At 40.9% G+C, this 22,384-nt stretch overlaps 1 protein-coding gene across 15 annotated transcripts in view; it reads left to right on the top strand.

The window, feature by feature from the left end:
* MBNL2 (muscleblind like splicing regulator 2) overlaps positions 1 to 22,384 on the top strand; it is a 104,758-nt gene that overhangs the window by 56,190 nt on the left and 26,184 nt on the right. For all 15 annotated transcript variants that reach the window (XM_072348563.1, XM_072348615.1, XM_072348620.1 and 12 more), the window contains exons 3-4: positions 18,786 to 18,950; positions 22,052 to 22,252. In XM_072348563.1, coding sequence (XP_072204664.1) covers positions 18,786 to 18,950; positions 22,052 to 22,252 — 366 coding nt within the window. The remainder of the gene's footprint in view (positions 1 to 18,785; positions 18,951 to 22,051; positions 22,253 to 22,384) is intronic.

The raw sequence follows: 22,384 nt of genomic DNA, 5'->3' as shown, positions 1-22,384 counted from the left end.
TTAGACCTTTGGAGAGCATGGATAACGATCACATTTCTGTCATAGTGAGGCTGCTGTTGTCCCCTTAGCTGCAGTCGGGAAGATCAGAAAAACACTTCATTATTAATCTAGGGTCTAGTGTTTGCATGAGTTTGTTTTTAATAGCAGTCATAAAAGGTAGATTAAAGCATTAGAGTCGTGTTTTTAGAGGTCTTCGTAGCTACATGATAAATTGGCAGACAGCTGTTTGATGGTATGTGACATGTTGTCTGGTACTCAAGTAGCATAACATTTCCCAACTGCAATCCAGCATGGTTTGCATAGGATGCTGTTCTGATATCACTTGCTTGCTCACAGCAAACTGAATATATTAAAATGTATCTGAGATTGTTCAGCTTTACTCTGAAAGACCTTCAATTCCTCATTAATTCTAGTAGTCCATGAGGAGTTAACAACTCTCTAAGGCTTCTATTTCTCAAGAGCCATATTTAATTACCTGGTGACTGGCCTTTATGTTGGGGTTTTGTTTGGTGAATGTGGAGGGAAATCCTTTGTGTGGGTCGTTTTTGTATTGTTTCACTGTAGTCTCCAAACTGGTCATTCCACTTGTCAAACTGGGTTGGCTTTTGCAATCTCTTTTGTTGTGGGATTCTTCTTTGCTTTCCCCAGTGCATTCCAGAAATGGTTTGCTTGCAGGCAGTGCTATTTTTAAACTTGCTACATTTCTGTTTGATGTTTGGAAAAGTTCTTTTTCATTATTCTTACCTTTCCTTTGGCTTTGCTGTGATATGCTAATCAAATTTTCCTTAACTAGTTAAAACTGAACACTTGTTTGTTAAATGCAGCTGGCCAAGGAAATGCTTCAGGCATGTATCCCCATGTTTTGCTGTCTCTGCTTCATTGTTCTCAGGATCACAGCATGGGAAACACAAAGTGTGGTCTACAGTATGGTGGGCAGCTGCACATATGATGAAGCTTCTATTGAGACCTTAGGACCTTTAAAATTCGGAATGTTTCTCCTTCTGAAGGCAGAGTTGACATTTAAAGCTAATTTGGTATTCCTTGTTCACTGAAACTTTGAGTCTGGGACTTACATTGATGAGGAGAACTCAGATAAATACTGATGATAAAACACGGGTTTTGGTGTGCGATGGTAAAGTAAAGCACATTAAAAGACAAATTGGAGGAGGCAATTTTCTTTAAAAAAATATTAACAGTGCTGCTGTATTTTTAATGTCAATTTAAAATTCATCAAAAGACATTTTACCCATTGGCAGTTTGTTCCTTTCTGCTGAAGGAGAATGCTGATTAGTTACTGTATTCCATGTGACTTGCTGTAGGAAAGCAAGTTACCTCTAATCAGTCTGCTACAAGGTGTCTGAATAGCTACAGAAACAAGTAGAGCTTAATAATTGTAAAGCTAGTGACAAGGCTCCTGGGGTGCATCTCTGAAGCATCTCTGTGTCAAAGGTCACATCTGTAAAGGTATGGAGACACTCATAAGAATCTTGCTTTACATATATAGCCGCTCTGTCTACATATAAGGGCTGCTCTGAAAATGATGCCTCCTATTTTGTTATGTTGGCCCAGTGGCAGAGGCAGACATTGCTGGTATTGGAGTAGAGGTTGAACCTTCCCACCAGTATCTCATTACAGTTTTTTGCTGTGTGACGGATGGCAGTCTGACAGAGTGGCATCTGACGTGGAAGTGCGTATGAAGCAAAGGGGTGTCACTGAATTCTTCAGTGCAGGAAAAAATGGCTCCCATTGACATTCAACAATGCTTGCTGAACAGTTACAGAGCCCAACCAGTGGATGTGAGCACAGTGAGGCGGTGGGTGGTGCATTTCAGCAGTGGCAACAGCAACAGTGGGTCACCTCCACAGGTGCAGGTTTTGAGAAAGGATGGAGTGCAAGTTCTTGTTCACTGCTGGCAAAAAATGCACAGCTAATGGTGTGACTGTTGAAAAAGGGTGTGTTGTCGCTGAGACTTTGCTCCATCCAAGAGCGTTGTTGTGCTCCCTATCTGCTGTAGTTTCCATGGAAAGAAACAGAAGGCATTACTTTCAGAGTAAACTATGTATAATCCACATATCCTTTAGTATGTGACATGCCTACAGATGAGTGCAGTCCTTCCAAACGCCCACGTCTTTTCTCTGTGTGCTTGCTATCTATTTGTCAGCAGTTGGGAACAGAGTTTTACCCTTTCTGTATGAATATGCTCCTTCTGGTTCATAGGGCTTCCAGAAGGTCCCTAATGAGTTTTAAGTTTCTGTACTGTGTTTGTGGATATCATGACACTTAGCTCTGTAAATCAACTTATGTGTCATCACAGCTGGCTTGAAGATGTGAAAATATATGTGAAAGTTGATTTTTCTTTTTGCTTTCACTGTTTTATTACTAAGTACTGTCACACAAGAGTTTAATAGCCTTAGGAATAAGATTTTGTAGGCTGCCTTGTAAATGGCTGGTAGTTGGTAAATGACTGCTTGTATCAAGAGCATGGTTTTACATTACATTTGTTAAAGAAAGCCTGACTATTCTCTTTGTCTTCTTAACATGGCAAGATAGCTTGTATTGCTACATATGCCCCACTTCCTACAGTCACTATTTGTTGAGAGAGCTGGCTGTGCGCTGTGCAGAAAACCCACAGTAGGTGTTGCTGATTGCAGCAGGCCTGGCATTGAATTCATGGAATTGTCCAAACTCTGTTACGCCTTCTCTCCACCCAGACACTGAATCCCTGGTGATTAAACAAGGGAGGTGGTTAAACCCTGTCTAGCTTCTGGTTAATGATCTCATATTTTGACTATTTCCCCTGATGAATGGTACTCATCCATCACAGTTTTTCTTCACCAGAAAGCAGCAGGATGGAGGGGGGGGAAACAACCCAGCACTGATTTGGCTACCTAAATACTTCTTTTGCAGACTGTTTGCAATTACAAAGGCTTTGAGAAAATTCTGAATAGTGATTGTTTCAATTGTGATTAGCATTTCATACCATACTACATTTTAACTTGGATGCTCTTCAGATCCAAATTGAAGTGCCACAGTGATTTTAATCATTTTATGATGTGTGTATCAGACAAATAAAAATAGAATACAGGAACAAGTACTGAATGTTTCCTGGCTCTGAAAGAACCACTCTTGTGAAAAGTATGAGATCACTATGTATTTTTTTGTATTTTTTTTCCATAAAACTTTGTTTTGATTTGTGGAGGTTTAGTTTAGTATGTTCTTCAGTCTTTTGACATTTATAAAGAGTATTGAAACGGAGGTCCTTTCTGACCGCAATGTAGCTGTGGTGAATGATTCTCTAGCAAATGAGAAAAACATGGTTTGGCCATGCCACCAGGCCGGGTAGTGACAGATAACTTGTCACATGCTGCGTACAGTTTTACAGCCTTAGTTGTTGCTGCCCTCCTCCTCATCCAGAGAGGAAGGTTTTCCAGTCTCTGATCCCCCCCCCTCCTACTTGAGAGCAGAGAAGGTCTGTCAGCCACAGGCGGTGTAATCATCACCTAGAGTTTGTTAACTGTTGTTGCTTTGACATAAACAGCGGTGACAGAGACCTTGGCTGCACCCTGGTTCTGTTTGCATCCTCTCTCTTCTTCCTTGGCACCCAAAGGAAAGCATTTTGACACAGAGATGTTTGAAGGGAATCTTTGTCTTGTGAGTCAGATGCAGTGCAGACAGTGGAAGCACTTTATCAGAAAGTCATAAATGATATGCTACTCTGATTCCTGTTTAGAGAACAGTATTTAGGACCCAGAGGCAGTTTCTCATGAGAAACAGATGAGAGCGCTGCCAAACAGTGAAGGCTTCCAGAAGAAAAGCAGTGAAAACCATCAGCTTTCCACCTGCACAGTGAGAACCTGCTCATCTCCTGCAGAAACTTGGAAGGGATGGGATAACCGATCACCAAGGTGATTCATTGACCCTAGTGGGTTTGCACATTTCCTGGCTCATAATAGCCTCTTGGTACCTGTTGGACTGCTTTTACTTGTTCAGAGTTAGGGTGTGAAGGAAACTCAGTGAAGTCCTTGTTTAAGTCAAATGGACACGGCTTTCTTTTTGCATTTGTTTTGGCACTGGAAAGACTTTGTACACTGATGGAGCTTAACTTAAAATATAACAGAGTTTGCCTTGGAATGCCACTTACATGCTTTTAGGCATTATGTTCTTCAAAACATCATTTGGTAACTCCTTATTGTGTCAGTGGAGTGTGTCAGCTGAGATATACGTAGGTCACTCTGAAAGTAATGCCTCGTATTTCTTTCCATGGAAACTACAGCAGATACAAAGACCACGATAACAGTATTTGATAGAACAAATTCTTAGCTACAAAGCACTCTTTTTCAACAGTCATTTGCTGTGCTCTTTTTTGTGTGTGTGTGTGTGTGTGTCAAAATCTGTGTTAGTGGAGGTAATCCTCCCTTGCTTTGGCTGGAAGGTACCACCTACCACCTCACTGTGCTCACACCCACAGGTTGGTCTCCAGAAACATTCACCAAGTCTCAGTGAGTGTTAGTGGGTGCCATTTTTTTTCCTGAATTGAGCAATTCATTTACACAACTTTGTTTCATATGCCCTTCCACATCAGGCATCATTCCGTCAGACTGCCCCTCTGCTGCCATCTGTCACACAGCAGCAACATGTAATGGAATATTGCTGGGAAGGTTCAACCTCTACTGTCATACCATAAACATCCATCCCTCATGTCATAGACCAACAGAATAAAATAGAAGGCACTACTTTCGGAGCTGCCCTCATATAGTGACTATTTGTATTAAAGTATTTCTGGACAAACAGTTGGGCAGATTTCATTTTTAAAATGACTTTTTTATAGTTGTGTTTAAATAATTTTATTTCTAAGTGGGTTCTTGGAGTGCGTGCAGTCATCAGCTTTTGGTTGGGATCGTTAGTGAAGCACTTGTGAGGGATTTATTACCAACAGTGTGCTGTTGTCATCACCTGGATTTAACTTTGCCCACCACTTTCCATATAGTACACCTCATTTTCTGTAGCTTGTAAGTCTCTCAAAATGCAGTTATTTGGGCTGAAACATATGAGTAGATGACTCAGGATGTTTATTTGCAGTTTTGGTGAAACACTTCAACCATTTTTGAGAAACAGCTGAAAGGTGAATACCTTGATTTTGTTTCTGAAGTGTTTCTTAAAATTGCTTCAATAATAAACTTGATTTCTCATTGTTCGCAGCTGAAATTTGAGATCCCCACAGCAGAAGGGTTGCTCTGATATCAGTAATTTGCCGTATGCTATTTTTGTGAAATTTCACCCAAATTAGATCATTTTTGTAAAGCATGAAAAGTCACTCTATGCCTAGCAGAGACTTTGTACTGGTTTTCATCCAGATCAGTCAGGCTCTGTGTGCACTGAACTTGCTTCAGTGCAGGGCTTCAAGGACTATGTACAACCATCTTTACACTTGCTCTGTGTGAGGTCGGGCACTAAGCAGTGGATATCAGCTTGCCATGATTCTCAGCAATGCCCTTTGTTGCCCTCCTCATGCAGACGTCCTAAAACATATGTGCATGGGAGAAGGGAGAAAGTAAAGTTAGGGGAGACTGGTGGTGATGAAAGGCAGAGGAAGGGAAGAGCTGAGGCATGGTGGCACTTTGTGAGATTTGAGGAAAACATGTCGGCAATGTGTTTTTCAGGTAGTGACAGCATACATTTTCTTTTGCCTCAGTGTGTGCATGGCAGAGATGGCTTTCTGGAGAGGGGCTGACCTGTGGATGGGATAAGGCCTGTATCTGGATGAGACTGGCTGGGGCAGAATGAGAGGAGGTGGTCTCCTGGTCAGACCTTCATGGCTCCTCTGGAGGACAGTGAGCAAGTCCCTGAAACTGGTGTCCTCACCGTTAGCTCTTAAGTGGCTGTACTCCCAGAAAATGAAAACTGGGAGGAGTCATACAGGAAGCATCCATGTGTGCCAAGTTGACACAACTGCAAAGGGAAAGGAGGACCAAGATCTGTAGTCAAAAGCTGCAGGCACTTCTTGTTGTTTTAACCATATTTGGACTTGGTTTGTTCTGTGTTGAGTAGGAGTAATGCTACGTAATCTCACAAAGAGACTGAGAAAACCCATTAATAATTTTAATGGAAACATTCATGATCTGATCCTATGGAATGACTCCTGTGGATAGGCCTAAAGGAAATTAATATGTTGCATTCAGGGTGGGAGAGAAGAATATGCATTAGAGTATTACTACCCACTATCTGTTAGGGTTACAAGAAGTATGTTTGACTGCCTATTCACTGCCTGGGAAAGAAAGTTGTGTAAAAAAAGCTCATGTGATCATGTAATATAAGTTGGGATCAACACGTCTACTCGTGACACTGATGAGGTAAGGTGCCATGGACCTCAGTGTATACTAAAAATGTAGATGCGGCATGACAATTGTGAGGAAGTCTTGTGTGTGTGAAGGCCATGGGTATATGCCTTTGAAAACCTATTGGCAATATTTTAATGTGAGGTTAACCTAGACTTTTATCTAGTTGTCACCAAATCTGTTTTAAAGAAAAGAGTAATTATCTACTCCTTCAACAGAGCACTGAGAGGGCATAAGCTCTCTCAAGACCACTATCTCATGTCAGAGACCTAGATGAATATAGCATTCAAGTAAGGTAATAAGACATCCTAGCGTGTCTTATCTTTTCTCATAAATGTGATTTAGCTCCCAATGCTGTAAGCTACTATTTGAGATAAATGTAACCTCTTTCTGCTTCTTGCTATTTGTTACTCCTGGAAGTTTCCTAATACAGGATGTAGGGGACAAAGAATTATTCAACACCAGCAACAAAAGGTGGGATTTTCCTTTAGTTACTGAGGTGTCGGAAGTTCTTTCTTGCCTCTTGCTCAAGTTTCTTAAGCTGATCTGAACTGTTGATTCCCTAGGTAATTCACACTAATAACTCTCACATCCTACTGCTTCGGAAGAAGAGGTTTTATTACCCTTCCTACTAGTAGTTCTGTTTTACCTATTCCCTAAACAGGGAAATCTGAGTTGTGTCGAGCTTCAAGAAAAGCTAGAAACTGAAATTTATCCTCGATGTTATTAAGAAAGCCGATTCCCAGGAAAGAAGTGTGGACTGGTATGGAAGTGGGTAGGAAAGGTTCCTGCTTACCTTCTGCATTTTGGGTCAAGTGCACTTGTTGGACATTGTTCTCTGTAAGTGGTCCTACAGTGGAACAATGTCTGTTCATCTCATTTGATTATTTGATGTTTCTCATGTGGTAATGGGCACTACGGGGGATTTTATTTGTGATTCTTTTAAAGAAATGCAAGTATATTCTCATTTTTTGGGATCTTTTTTCTTTAATATTTGCTTTTTAATTAAAAACAAACAAACAAACAAACAAAAACCCCAACCAAACAAACAAAAAATATGTCTTTTCTAAAACACCAAGACATTCCTGTATGTTTTCAGCAGCTTACCAATGAGCTAGATACTTGTGTCAGGTTCCAGCTTTGCTGGTACATCCCGGGAGCGAAGCCTGTGATTTATTAATAACACAGCTGTGGTTCCTGCACTGTCATTAAGGGCTGGTAAACACTCTTCCTTCTGCAGAGGGAAAAGATAGTGTACTTTTCACCTCTGCAATTATGTAATGCATGTTAGGCTGTTTGTATATTTAACTAGGAAGTTGCTTTTTCCTTTTGTTTGTAGGGTGATCAGCTAAGAAAGCGTGAAATCCACAAAAGAGAGGCTTTGTGTGTTATTTGTGTCTTGATAATGCCTAGCTAACCCCAGCTGGATGTGGAGCCTGCTATCAAGTGCACGTGCACTTGGGAAGCTGTGGAAACTACTCACATGAGGTGACAAAGCTGGGGAAAATTATGGTCAGTGTAAGGAGTAGCAGAGGGACTCGTCATCAGGAGATCTCTTTTAAGAAAGGGAGAAAGGAAAATCCAGGGAACTACAGGCTGTTGAGCCTCATATCTGTGTCTGGGAAGATCACAGAACAGATCCTTATAGAAGCTATGTTAAGGCGTATGTGAGAGAGACAAGAAGGTCATCAGATATAGCCACTGAGGGCAGATTGTGCCTGACCAGTCTGATGGCCTTCCATGATGAAGTGACAGCATTGGTGGACAAAGAAAGGACAACTGTTGTCATCTGTTTGGACTTCTGCAGGGCCTTTGATATGCCCCTCATCATATTTTTATTTCTAAATCAGAAAGATATGGAGTTGAAGGGTGGTCTATTCAGTAGAGAAGGAATGGGTTGAATGGTCACAGCCAAAAGGTTGTACTCAACAGCTCTATGTCCAGGTAAAGATTGGTGATGAGTGGTGCCCCCAAGAGCCTGCACTGGTACTGATATTCTTCAACATCTTTATCAGTGGCCTGAATTGTGGAACTGAGTGCACCCTCAGCAAGTTTGCTGATAGCACCAAAGTTAGTGGTGCAGTTGATACAGTAGAAAGAAAGGATGCCACCCTGATGGGTATGGACAGGCTTAAAAAGTGGGCCCAGATGAACCTAATGAGATTCAACAAGGCCAAGTGCAAGATGTCAAGCTTGTGTTGGGGTGATCCCAGATGCATGTACAGACTGGGAGAAGAACAAGAGCAGAACAGAAGAACAAGAACTCCTCAGGCTTCCTTTGGACAGGTGACCGGCTGACCACCATTGAGATGCTTGATTTTACAGCACTCTCCCTCCATTTTGTTGATATCTGATCACAAACAGCTCCACATTGCCAAGGTCCCTCTTCTGCTCCTTCATGGTGACATGCCATTGATTTTATGACTTCTTCTGCAGCATGTCCAGTGTTCCAGCTGTCCCGTTGAGGGAACTGTTGTTGAGGCATCCCAATGGTAAAGCCCTGTCCTCACTACTGACAGTTCTCTCTTTTCTATCTTGATAATGGCAGAAGGTATGCTGTATCAACACTGAGGATATTTTAGCTTTCTTCCACAGCCAATGAGAGAAAAATAAGATGTCTCAAGGCACAGACTGTCAGTACTGCAGTTACTTTTGCCTGCATTTTCACTGCCAAGTGGTGTTTCCACACACATGTAAAGCACAACTTGGAGTTTAAACTCACTCCTGTTCATATAAGCAAGCTTGTATTAAAACCATACATCTGCTTGAAGGTTTTTACAGGAGTTGTAAAGGAGGTGAGGAAGGAGGTATGCCAGGGTTCGGCACCATGCTGTGCTCATTCTCTTGTCTGGTCACAGCTTGGTTTGTGCTATTCTTCTCTATGCCACTGTTGCATTTTCTTTTGTCAGCTGATCCGCAGTCACGCAAGTTGTCTTTCTTTACTGGCTTTACTTCTGCAGTGACTATTTTTGTCTGCTCTTGAGATAGTGAGAAAATTGGAAAAAAAAATTTCCTCTTACTGAGATTTTCAGCTTTTATCTTCTTTTTTTCAATCCAATCAAGTTAAACTCAGTAGTGAAGTATGTTGTTTACCAGCAAAACATCCGTGTTGCCCTGAGTTACCATGCGGTCCCACCCAGGATTTACACAGTTCTGTTCTGTCTTAAAAACAGTTGATCTTTGTAATGAGCACTGGGAGCTGCCCAGTCATCAGTTCAGTGTGTGTACTGCACTCAGGCCAGCAGATACCAAGCCTCTGTAAAGGCCATGGGCGTATTTTCTGTAATTCATGCAGGAATCTGCAGACCCTTTGACTTGACAAGAACGAGTGGTGCTGGAGCACACTGCTCTGTGTTCCTGCAGCCCTCCTGGGTCCCTCAGCAGCCTGCATTATGCCTAAAAGCCCCACATAATGTACCTTAGCATCCAGTGGAGAGCCTCACAGCTAGTATAACTGAAGTAATAGGTTTGGGAACAAAGTTACCCTTCCCTCTGCTTCCTTTACGTTAGCTCCATAGGAGCTTTCCCTTAGCTCCACATTGGCTGCCTTTTATTTTATGGAAATTGCCTACGTGCATTGGAGTGAAGATGTATTTCGAGGGTTGTCCACAGTTGTTTGTGATATATTCATCAGTGCTGGTAGCCAAGCATGAAGCTGAATTAAAAATAACTGGTTTAGATTTTGAGTGCCAGTGTGAAAATGAAGGGAGGAGGGGAAGGAAGAAAAAAGAGGTTATACGATTGGAGAAGAAATAAACTTTATTTCCCGGTTATTCTCAATTCACGTTTGAGTCAGTAAACATAGAAATAAAAGAAATCGGTATCAGTGTAAGCTATTATTTCTTTGAGTTTTCTTTGTCTTATTTGTTAATCTCAAGGATGTTTGTCAAATGACTTGCAATTTCATACTCATCTGAGCAATTTAATATCGAGTACGCTTCCCCTGATATTGCAAGGCAAATTATTAAACCATTCTCTGTAGCGATCCTTCTCCACATTTGTTTGAAAGAGCATCTTAAGAGACTCAGAGCTCTCTGTGTATTGCAAATGTGCTCTCCAATAGAACATTTTGTCTTTTTCCATTTAAATAAATATCTCTTATTAAGCCTTTAGTGTTAAGATTCTCACATCATTAAGGCATCCCATCTTTTTGTAAGACTTCAATTTTTTCTTCTCTCTCTCTCTATATATATATGTATATATTAATGCCAGTTACAGGCATAAAGTAGTGTTACTGGTAGCTCCTGTTTTCTAGATTTATGAATAAAACTATCATTTTTACTCTACCAGTTTCTAGTTTGTAGCAGATAGCTGAAATAATTAGAAGAGTAGTTAATGGGTTTTCTTAGCTTGCTGGAAAGCAAATCAATCTAAAGTCACCTGAGAATTTTTTTTTTGCATTCATTTTCCTTTCCTGCTTTAAAGCAGGAAGGTGAATTCGCTTGTACTTTTTCTTAAAACAGGAACATGTAGGTGCATATAAATATGTATGCACACTCACTAACTTTGGTGGGTGGACTTGCGAGGTAGCTTTAGAAATAAGGAATTAATTTCTCTACAAAATTTTCAAGAGCTTTTCTTTTTTATTTTTCTTTAGCTCCAACAGCTGGAGTATTTCAAGTGTAATACATGAGATGTTCTTGGCTTTCTGAAACACATTTTGTTCTTGTCCTAAGGTGTATTGGCAACAAGTGAATTTTCAGATCTTTGAACTTTCCATGAAGAGCTTAATATTTCTATTACCATTTGGCCTTTTTATTTTCTTCGCCTCCAACAGTTCAGTCATGTCTCATTTTCAAGATAGAAGATCTTACACTGATCTCCATTTATTTATTTCATTTTTTTTTTAATATAAAATTAGATATAATTCTACCTAGGCTACAGGAATCCTGTTTTCATATACATGCATATTTGCAAATCAACATACTCTTTATATGAAATTATGCAAAATTCATAAACCCTTTGAAGCTTTTTTAATATACATTAAGGAAGAAATAAAGTAATAAGATATATTTTTAAAAATCAATGACTAGTCTGTCTCAAGGCTTAACTAAATCCCTTAAGTCCTTGCATATGTGCTTAACTCTGCAGGCAAGTATAGTCTTATAGATGGTGTGAGATGCTAAGTATCCGCAGCAGATAAAAAGGAAAGACTTTATTGAGGTCTCTTCTTTTTTACTTTCTCAAAGAACTTAGGAAGGAGATAGATCTGTAAAGGAGAATTGAATTCCAATGTTGAAATGCTAGATGGAAAAGACTTTTTTATCCCAGTCCTAACTGAAATCTAGTATTAGGCCTTGATTTTGAGTGTTGAATTAGCTGTTGGCATTTCAGCTCTCATGTACAAAAATGAATAGGAGGAATAAGTAAATTCAAGTCCTGTAGAACAAGGGGAATCATCCTTCTCTTCATCCTTCAATGAATGTACAGTCACTGTTTTCTTTTTTGTGTTTTTCCTTTCTGGTATTTATTGCATTTGAAAAATAACATTTCAACTGGATGTTTTGGAGTGAAGAGGACAGGAGCACAAGCTTAAGTGCCTCAAAGTCCTTTCCTTTTTTTGACTGTGTCTGGTTTTTGGTCCTACGGAGCCCAAGTTTTTTGGAATTGAGAATTTCTATATGTATGCAATGGTGAAATTGTTAAATTAATTGGGAGAGATCACACTCATTCCCAACCAGACTTTGCTAAGGGGCAGCTGAAGAAGAATGCCAAAGGAGGAGAAACAGTCATTAGAAACTCTTTCGGAGTATTTATGGCTTTGGTACCTCCACAACTGCTGACATTGCTGTCTCTGTGGCTATTCTTGCTGTGTGCTGCCTCTGTCCCAAACAGGGCCGGTGATAGCTCTTACTCAGCCAAGCTCTGAACAGCATGTAATATCTTCAGGTATCTAATATCAATATGGAGCAGGTGGTATCTGGCTGACTAGCATGCCCACAGTTGCAAATGGTTTATTAGAATGTGATCTGATCTTTACAAGCATGTGCAAAGTTTGCTGAAGCCTTATGACACATAATTACAAATATATGTATGTATATATACATTTACAGTTGGAGAGTTAGTTGTAGCATCAGGTGTTTCGTTGATGTTTGGTGGGGTTTTTCAGGTGTTTTTCTGATTCCAGAATATTGGGCTCTCTGGGTGTCTGGCCAGAGACCAGCGAATCTTTTTGCCTTTGTAGTACAAGTTGCTCAAATATCTTCTAAAACCATTCACATCTTAAAAGTCATAGATGTTTTGGGTTTTTTCTTAAAATGGCATGTATAATCCTGAGAGATCATACAATTCTATCTGCATCTGTTAGTTATTGCTTATTTTGTTAAGGTAGGATATTTTGTGTAACTACACTATCCATACTTTTGTTACTCCCAACCTTGCACCATAATAACTTTGAACATCCTAGCCAATTTTGCTGAAAATAGACATCTCAAAGACATAGGACTTGATAATGTAAAAAATAATCTTGCTATTTATGCAAAAATCAGTGCTGAGTAGAAGAGAAAGATCCAAATTTCTGCCCAGTTAAGGAAAAGGCTGCAGCCTGAACCGAGCCACTCCTGAGTGTGGTCTGCCAACCACATGCACATTTTGGCTGGCTGTTGAGGACACACACAGCTCAAGCAAGTTATATTTATTATCTGACTTGTTTGCTGGTCTATAGTTAGGAGAGGTGGGAGAGTGCTCAGAGAAAGGGAGAGGGAGGGGTTTGGGGTACAGGAGGAATTTGGGAGCTTAGGGAGGGGTGGAAGGTGCAGGCATGGCACTTTGGTGGCAGCAGCCCCTACTACCAATATAAGCTGGGGGATATAGGACTGGAGCACAGCCCTGCAAAAAGGATTTGGGGGTGCTGGTGAATGGCAAGATGGATATGAGCCAGCAATGTGCCCTCACAGCCCAGAAAGCCAACTGTATCCTGGGCTGCATCAAAAGCATCATGGCCAGCAGGGTGAGGGATGTGATCCTGCCCCTCTGCTCTGTGCTGGTGAGGCCTCACCTGGAGTACTGCATCCAGATGTGGAGTCCTTAGTACAGAAGAGACATGGACCTGTTGGAGCACATCCAGAAGAGTGTCACAAAAATGATCCAAGGGATGGAACACGTCTTCTACAAGTACATGCTGAGAGAGCTAGGGCTGTTCAGCCTGGAGAACAGGAGACATGAGTCCTCTGAGGAGACCTGAGAGCACCCTTTCAATATCTAAAGGGGAGAATTAAGAAAAAAGGGGACAGACTCTTCAGCAGCATTTATTGCCAAGGGGGAATGTTTTCAAACTAAAAAAGATTTAGATTGGATGTAAGGGAAATGTTTTTTACAGTGAGGGTGATGAAGCACTGGAACAGATTGCTCAGAGAGGTGGTGGATGCCCTGTCCCTGGAGACATTCAAGGTCAGTCTGGATGGGGCCCTGAGCAACCCAGTCTACTGTAGGTGTCCCTGTTCGTTGCAGAGGGATTGGAGTTGGTGGTCCAATTACTACTGGACCTTTATGATAAGCATAATAAGAATATCATAGAATCATAGAGTCACAAGGTTGGAAAGGACCTGTAAGATCATCTAGTCCAACCATCCTCCCATTAGCGTTGCTACCTCAAGCCACTAACCATCTCTCATAGCTCCTCATCTAGACAATATGTACTGCTGTCTTCTGTCTTAAAAGCAGCATTTGGTAGATGAGCGAAATTTTTGTGGATAAATTAGTTGAACCTCAGCTTAAAAAGATAAAAGAAACATTTTGTTGTTGTTGTTTGGTTGCTTTTTTTATTACAAAAAGAAATTCAGGCATCTTATTTTTATGAGAATTAAAGGTGATTTTATTAAGTAAAAGCTAGCACATTATGCATGAGCCATTCCCAGCCTGGGTTAATTATTGTTGTTGTTCCAATAGTAAAAAATTGAGGAAAGCCGTGAATTCATAAGATATTCAGTAAAGAGATGTGTCTTTCAACTTGCATGCAGGAAATCTTGGTATTTTAATATGTACAGTTAAAGCATTTTAATTCTCACTTCTTTCTTACCATTCCTAGTTTTTTAATATATCATAGAACAGTTTGGGTTGGAAGGGACCTTTAAATCACCTAGTTCCAACACACTGCTAAATGCAGAGACAACTCCCAGTAGTCCAGGTTGTTCACAACCCCATCCAGCCTGGCCTTGAGTGCTTCCAGGGAAGGGGCATCCACAGCCTTGCTGGGCAACCTGTTCCAATATCTCACCACCCTCACAGTAAAGAATTTCTTCTGGATATCTAGTCTAAATCTACACTCTTCCATTTTAAAACCATTTCCCCTTGTCCTGTTGCTACATCCCTTCCCAGCTTTCCCATAGGCCCCTTCAGGTATTGGAAGGCTGCTGTAAGCTCTCCTCTGAGCCTTCTCCTCCAGGCTGAAGAGTACCTGCTCTCTCAGTCTGTCCTTGAAGGGGAGGTGCCCAGCCCTCTGATCATCTTCATGGATCTCCTCTTGACCCACTCCAGCAGCTCAACATTCCAATTTTTGAGCTGTCTTGTGCCACTGGGTTTAGGCAAGCTACCTACTGCTCTTAGTAGGGAAATCTATTGGTACCATAATTTGTGGTGTGACACAACTTGCAAAGGGACACATGATTTTGATGCCAGGCTAGTCAACAGTTCACAAGAGCATTGCTCACATGGAAACAGGGCCCCTTGTTGCAGCACCTGGGTACTGGGCATCATAGAATCATATCATAGAATCATAGAATGGCCTGGGTTTCAACCCCCCTGCTATGTGCAGGGTCACCAACCACCAGACCAGGCTGCCCAGAGCCACATCCAACCTGGCCTTGAATGCCTCCAGGGATGGGGCATCCACAACCTCCTCCAGTGCATCACCACCCTCTGAGTGAAAAAAAAATTCTTCATAATATTTAACTTAAACCTCCCCTGTCTCAGTTTAAAACCATTATCCCTTTTCCTATTACTATCCACCCTTGTAAACAGCCATTCCCCCTCCCGCTTATATGCTCTCTTCAAGTACTGGAAGGCCACAATGCGGTCTCCCCAGAGCCTTCTCTTCTCCAGGCTAAACAAGCCCAGTTCCCTCAACCTTTCCTCAAAGGAAAGGTTTCCTCCAGCCCTCTGATCATCTTAGTGGCCCTCCTCTGGACCCACTACAAGAGCTCCACATCCTTCCTGTACTGGGGGCCCCAGGCCTGGACGCAGTACTGCAGATGGGGCCTCATAAGAGCTGAGTAGAAGGGGACAATCACCTCCCTCTGCTTGCTGTCCACCCCTTTCTTAATGCAGCCCAGAACACAGTTGGCCGTTTGAGTTCCCAGCTCATTGCACGCATTCCTTCTGCCTCCCACCTCCTCCTGGAATGAAACCTGTGGCACACCCCAGGTGCAAGCCACATCTTGTCCCCAGTCTGGATAATCAGCAGCAGAAAAAGTGGTGTTTCTGCTAAAACTTTCCATTACCTGCCAGAAATATGGCCCAATGCTTTAAGCTAGGCCAGCTGTAGAGGACCAAGCAAGAGAAATGAGAGAGAGGTCAGAGGTAGGTACCAGGCTTCCAGATAAGGAGTGTTGGGAATTTCATCCAAAATCCATGCATCATTCCTCTCAATTACAGATAACAAGACAGCTCATTGAGAGTGAGTTTTGGTAAAGAAATCACATAGAAAGTGATCAACAGCTTGTGATGAGCGTTTTGATAACCTTCATTTCGTAGGTGGAAGGAGTTTCTTGGGACTAAGTTTTAAGCCAGTCTGTTTGCACTCTGTGTCAGAACTCTGACTTATATGTGGGAGTAGGTTGTAGGTTGTATGAAGCAATTATTTTCCCTGCTGCTTGCCCTGTCTTTTGAACAGAGGTTGTACTGCTGCTCACCACCAAGTCTGGAGCAGCTCCTGTGCTGCTGTGATTTTAAGAGCTGTGATGAACCAAGTCTTGCTCCAGAGGCTTGATACCAGTGCAGCCCAAAGCCAAAGCAATCAATTTTGCCTCTGTATTTGTTTTGAGGTAGCCTACTACTGTAGTATTTTTTCTTTGAGAATCCAAATGAACCTTTATTGTAGACCCAACATGCTGAATACTTTAGCATTCTCTGCTGTTCGGTTGATGTGTTGCTGTCACTTCTGTTGGACTTTGATTTTGACTTTTCAGTAAATAAAAAAACCCAGGGTAACATCTGACTGAGATGATGCCACAAGTTTGAATTTTTATTCCTTATTTGATGATGATTGGGTATCAGCCCAATTCTGCTGTTGCCATCAGCAGTTCAGAGGGACACGGACCATTTCTCAGCAAAGAAATGAAAGGTCACTTATAAGCATTCTTCCCCAACCACTGAAGGTCCAACAAATGAAAGCTGGTCTCAGAATTCATTTGGTTTGGGTTGCTAGGACTGGATTTATCTGCACACTATTTTCAGTGCTCATTCAGTTGTGGTTTATTTTGGGTCATTTCACTTTAACAAGGCTCGATCTGTTTACAGTGCTTTCTATAGCAGCCTGACAGGGCCACATAACTCTTTTATAGTAAGTTCATTGCTAACCAAGAGCTCAAAGAAAACCAACAAAAAAACCCCACTAACTAGTAAATGAGGCACAAACATGGATAACTTCATAGAATAGAGCACATTTTTATGTGTTTGGCTTATTTTGGAAAGTTTTCTGAAATAACCAGTCCTTTGTGCACTGTGGGCTGCTTTGCTGAACTGGAAGTGCTAGCATAAGCTAGCTATGTGCTCTTGGAAGCAATAGCAGAGGGCTGGCTTTAGGCTCTTTTCAGAACCGAGGTACTTCAAAAGCCACTCTAGTTGAGAGTTACTTATGCTCCTTAATTGAGGATCACTTTCATTTGCATTGGTAGGTATTTCCATCAGATAGAGTTACTTGATTTTGTTTTGCTGTTTTCATTTTCAGATTTGCTGTATGAGCCATTTACATACAAATTAGATTAAAGTTAAATAGGTCTCCTTTAAAAATGCCTTAATCAGGAAATCCTCGTCAACCAGCAAAAAAGCAGATGCTCATTGGCCACGTTAAACATGCTCCTGTTTAACATGAGAAAGGCAGTGGCCTTATTTCTCAATGAATGGAAGTGCCTTTTTCTGTGTCCAAGACAAATTGTGACTATTTTGTTTTTGCTTCATCCTGAGGATAAAGTAACTTTCCTTTTGCACGCTTGATTAAAAGCAACAATTAGTGACCTGCAGAAATAAGAAGAAAGAGCGCACCATACTGCAAATGGCCCCACCTTCATCAGCATGTTAAAACATGCCAAGAGATGTTCCTTGGCACTGAGGCCTGGCTGTGTGCATTCTTAATACTGCACTCTTAATACTGATGTTCTGGGACGTCCAAAGCATACTGGTGGTTTGGTAGGAAAGTGTGTGTGCATATGCAGTGTCAGAGTACGTGTGTACTGTGTAATGTTCTCTTGCAGGGATCTAAATGTTCCTGTGGCTGTAGGAGGATGTTCCTCTTGGCTAAGAATTATAGAACATTCATAGCAGAAAACGGAAACTTTAAGGAGCACTTTAAAAAAAAAATTAAAAGTAATCTCCATTTGGAAACTTGTCTTCAAGAAGATGAGTGTGTCACATCCAGTCTGACAAATACTTTGGGTCGTCTACTCACAGCTCTTAAAACTTGGTGACTGTTTATGAGCCGTGCCATCAAGGAGCCTCTGATCTTAGCGCATCATGCCTCCCCAGTACACCCCATCATTTCCTTTTCTGGGGAAAATGTATCAGTTTCTTATGCTGCTCTGCCTACATTTTGGCCCACATGAGGTCAGTAGACCAACACGAGCCATCTTGAAGATGGCTGCATGCCATATTTCTGTTGTCTGTACTGTCTGTCTTGTAACCATGCAAAGCCCCTGGCTTCAGAAGTGCCAACTTCTGTTTCTTTATACTTTGCTGGAAATAGTTCAGAGTTGTGCTTGATGTAATAAAAGCAGGAGGCAAGAAGGCAGGGAACTGTAATTCAACATGAACGTGAAGGAAGACACAAGCAGAGAGTTGTCACACAGTTGGTTTTTTAGCATGCAATGTGTTTAAAAGAGCTGTATTTCTCTTAAGGAATATTTAAATTTGTTATCCGTGATGTAATTTATAAAAGCATGGTATCTTAATAGTAACATGATACTCTAGCCAAAATCCAAGAGAGGCAATTCTGGTAGCCTGGATAATACTTGGGCTGTTAATTGTATCGCAGCGGTTTGTACTTAGCAATGATAAGTGCCATCAACTGTTTTCAAAGCCCTTCTCCTTGGTTCATGGCCGCTAGCTGTAACAGTCAGTCAGATGTAGTGGGCTGAGGCAGAACTCAAGGCTGTCATCTCCTCCCAGCCCGCTACACCATTCCCAGGAAACACCCTGCATTTCATTAGTTCTTGCTTAGCTTATGGTGTAATATTTTGCCCCAAGGCATTAAGCTATCATCAAAAGCAATAGACCAATTAGTGTGACTTCTTTTTCCAGGGCCGTTGTACAAGGGAGAACTGCAAGTACCTTCACCCACCAACGCATTTAAAAACTCAGCTGGAAATCAATGGCAGGAACAACTTAATCCAACAAAAAACTGCAGCAGCTATGCTTGCACAGCAAATGCAGTTCATGTTTCCAGGAACCCCGCTACAGCCAGTGGTAAGTATATTTCTCTGATGCTGTTGCTGGTAAGTATGTTGAGGTAGAAGACTATATTGAGCTGCAAAAGGTTTCCAAAGTAATCTTAATAAAAATAAACCTCATCTGTTGACTTAGGGAACCCTACTGAGATGCCAGAAATGCCTTCTTCTACGTTTGTATTGTAAAAGATGAAAGAGTGTTGCTGGAGATTTGATATTTCTTTTTTTTTATCCCAGACTCATTTGATTTCCCACCCCCCCTCTCTTTCTTTCTTTCTTTTTTTTTTTTTTTCCCTCATTCAGCTCTTGTTAAGTTTTGTCTAGATTCACAAGGCTTTTCCCCATGACACTTCTGGAGGCAAAAAGCTGTGTAATAATTTCTTAGTAAGTTATCTGAGTAGGACTACAAAGTTCCCCTCTCAGCAGTCAGTGAGTTTGAGTGGCTTCAAACAAGATTTAATCCTGGGAAAAAAAAAAAAAAATAAAAGAAAAATAAAAGGTGATATTATTCTGGGGAGTGATTTCTTTCTCTCTTGAAATCTGAAGTGTCTCAGATTAACACAGGCAGAGAGATGATGATGTGTTCACTTGCGAACTCAGCATTTTATCTTATGGTAACACACTTGAAATCCAGGAGGTGACATAAAACTAGAGTCCTGCAGACATGAGCAGTGTCTTTGGGATATATACGGGAATGATCGATTACTCTGGGCTGCCTTTGCAGTTCAGCTCCTTGTTGTACCAGACTTGCAAAGCATGGCTAGATAAGTATTCTGAAAGAGGCATTTGATGGCTAATGATGTTTTCTCAGTTGCAATACCTATGCAACAAACAGGAGTGGGATTAATTCCTCTAACCTGAGGCATCTGGAGCATTGGCATCAACTTTCACACTGGGCTTCCCAGGTCCATTTAGATTTTATCAAAAGCAATAGGCACTTTCAATTATCGTTTGCTTGGCTTGTTTCAGAAATTGGTATTCAGATTATATGGTTCGGTTTCTTTTAATTGCTGGTGTCTTTCCATGGACTGTCAAAGGAAATAACTATAAACATTTCAGATGAAGAATCTGTATTTGGCCACATAACTTCAGACTAATTTTACAAAACTGATTTTACACTGGAAGCATCTGCTATAAGGTGGGATGCATGACCAAAAACTGGGGGTCAGGAGTCCCTGAGTCTGAGTACGTGTTTATCTTCTTTCAGTATGCATGTAAGATGTGTCTTGATATTTGGTCAGTGTGTTTTGCTACTTCCTGATTTTATACTGCTTAAGTTTTCACCATTTTTTTAATTATTATTTTTTTCCATAAAATAATAAAATGATTCCACTTCTTGGTATTATAATAGAAAATTGAAGTGGCGAAATCATGCTTTTTTCTGCTCACTCATTCCATCACTTGAACTTTACGTTTTCACTGACATAATGCCTTCTGTACTGCAGGCTGTGATAAAAGCGGGGAGTCTTATTTTTCAGTCTCACATAAATTGCTACATGAAGATGACTCAGCCTTGACCAAATGGATAAAATGTAGGAAAAAACTCCATACAAGTCATTTGACATGTAGATTTATTCTTAAAATTGTATCTGAAACAAAGATGGTATTTATATTAAACATGACACGCGTTGTCCCCAAAATAGTTGAAATGCTTTTTCATGGAAATCTTCATTATTATGCTGTAAAGAATTTAGTTCACAATTGGTATATAGACAGTGGTATTTGATATTGAGCAGTTTTGGTCTGAGAAAACAGAGCATTATTCACTTTTCATTCCGTAGGTCAAATACGAGGGCAACTTTAAAAGTAATGCCTCCTATTTATTCTGTTGGTCCAAGGTATCAGAAGCAGATGGTGGTTCCAAACACCTAAAAAAGAGAAGAAAGAGAAGGAGAAGGGGAACAAACAAAATACCCACCCAAAATAAACATAGCTTGTTGGTTTCTCTTATTTATTTTCAACATAACGCTTCTAGCTTCTCTTCTCCAACACAGGCCATGCAAGTCACCTCAGTGAGAAAGAATTTCCTTTCTCAGTAACCATTTTTAAATCTCAGTAAGTCTTTTTACAATGTTCTGTTATTGCAGGATTCATTTCTAGCTTCTGACTTATTCGGGAACTTAATTTGTGACAAAGCTGACCTCAGAATTGTCCTATTTCATCTGAATTTTTCATTCATAGTCATAATTATTTATAATTATAACTTTACTCTGGAGTAAACATCAGCTCTGCAGAACTAAATCACTTTCCAGTTCCAGTTATGACCGTGGTCAGACTATGGCTATGTTCTGCTTCCATCCCCACTGGAGCTGGAAATAACAAAGCCACTCTTCTGCTGCGGTAGGGCTGGATTTTAGCATCACACAAGCGTTCTTTCTTCTGATCATGACTTCACTGACTTTTTCTAGGGAGGTATGAAACAGATTTTTAAAACCATATCATTTCTTCCAATCAACCTTTTTTGTAAGATGAACTCAAGCTAAGCCTGAGTAATCCTTTTCTAAATATTATGTCCATCGGAGATTATAATATTTATTCTGCTTGCCACTGGTGACAGCTGGGCACACAAACATTCTCAAAGGTGAGGCTTTTCCATGTGTGAGCTATAGCAACATATAATTGCAGGAGGTGGCAAAATACAGCATGCAAACAGATGAAGTTGAGCCAAAGAGCTCATTGTTTATGGTCTCATTAGAAATATGGCTTTAATATAGTTAATAATGCTTCACCTATGAAATTTGGTACTTTGAAAAATAGCCTGTTCTCCCAAGGAATGCAGGTATTGAGAAAAAGCAATAAAGTCTATGTTATTTCTGCTTTTAGATGTGTAAATAAGCCTGCAGTATAAGCTGGACCTCCACAGAGATTTGGGTTCGCAGTAGGATTCCCTTTGCATTGGCAGCCTCTTTTGCAATAGCAGAGCTACAAAATGTGTGATTCCTAGTGTGCAGCTGGAATATGTTACATGACTAAAAGAAGGGAACATGCTCTGTATTTTGCCAGCCGCTTGAAATTTTATGATTAAGAAAATGAATTGGCATCGGGGAGAACATGCAAGAAACATCTAATGAGAACTTGATTAAGATTTTTTTCATCTTGGTCTGTGTTTTCATTTTGCAGCCCACATTTCCAGTGGGTCCCACAATAGGAACGAACACGGCTATTAGCTTTGCTCCTTACTTAACGCCGGTAACACCAGGAGTTGGCTTAGTCCCGACTGAGATCCTGCCCACGCCACCCGTCATTGTTCCTGGAAGCCCACCGGTTTCAGTCCCTGGTTCTACTGCTACTCAGAAACTCCTCAGGACTGATAAACTGGAGGTACTGTAGACACAACCATGACTAGAAATGCTGTTCTCTGATAAGCTGTAGGAAAGCTCCTGGAGGAATAACTCCATTATTTTAGAAACTCTGCTTGAAATACAGTTGCTAAAAGTACAGACATCGTAACTA

This window comes from Excalfactoria chinensis, chromosome 1, assembly GCF_039878825.1.
Source record: "Excalfactoria chinensis isolate bCotChi1 chromosome 1, bCotChi1.hap2, whole genome shotgun sequence".
Lineage (NCBI taxonomy): Eukaryota > Metazoa > Chordata > Aves > Galliformes > Phasianidae > Excalfactoria > Excalfactoria chinensis.
Note: the sequence above shows the minus strand (reverse complement) of the source record. Positions and strands in the feature narration are given on the sequence as shown.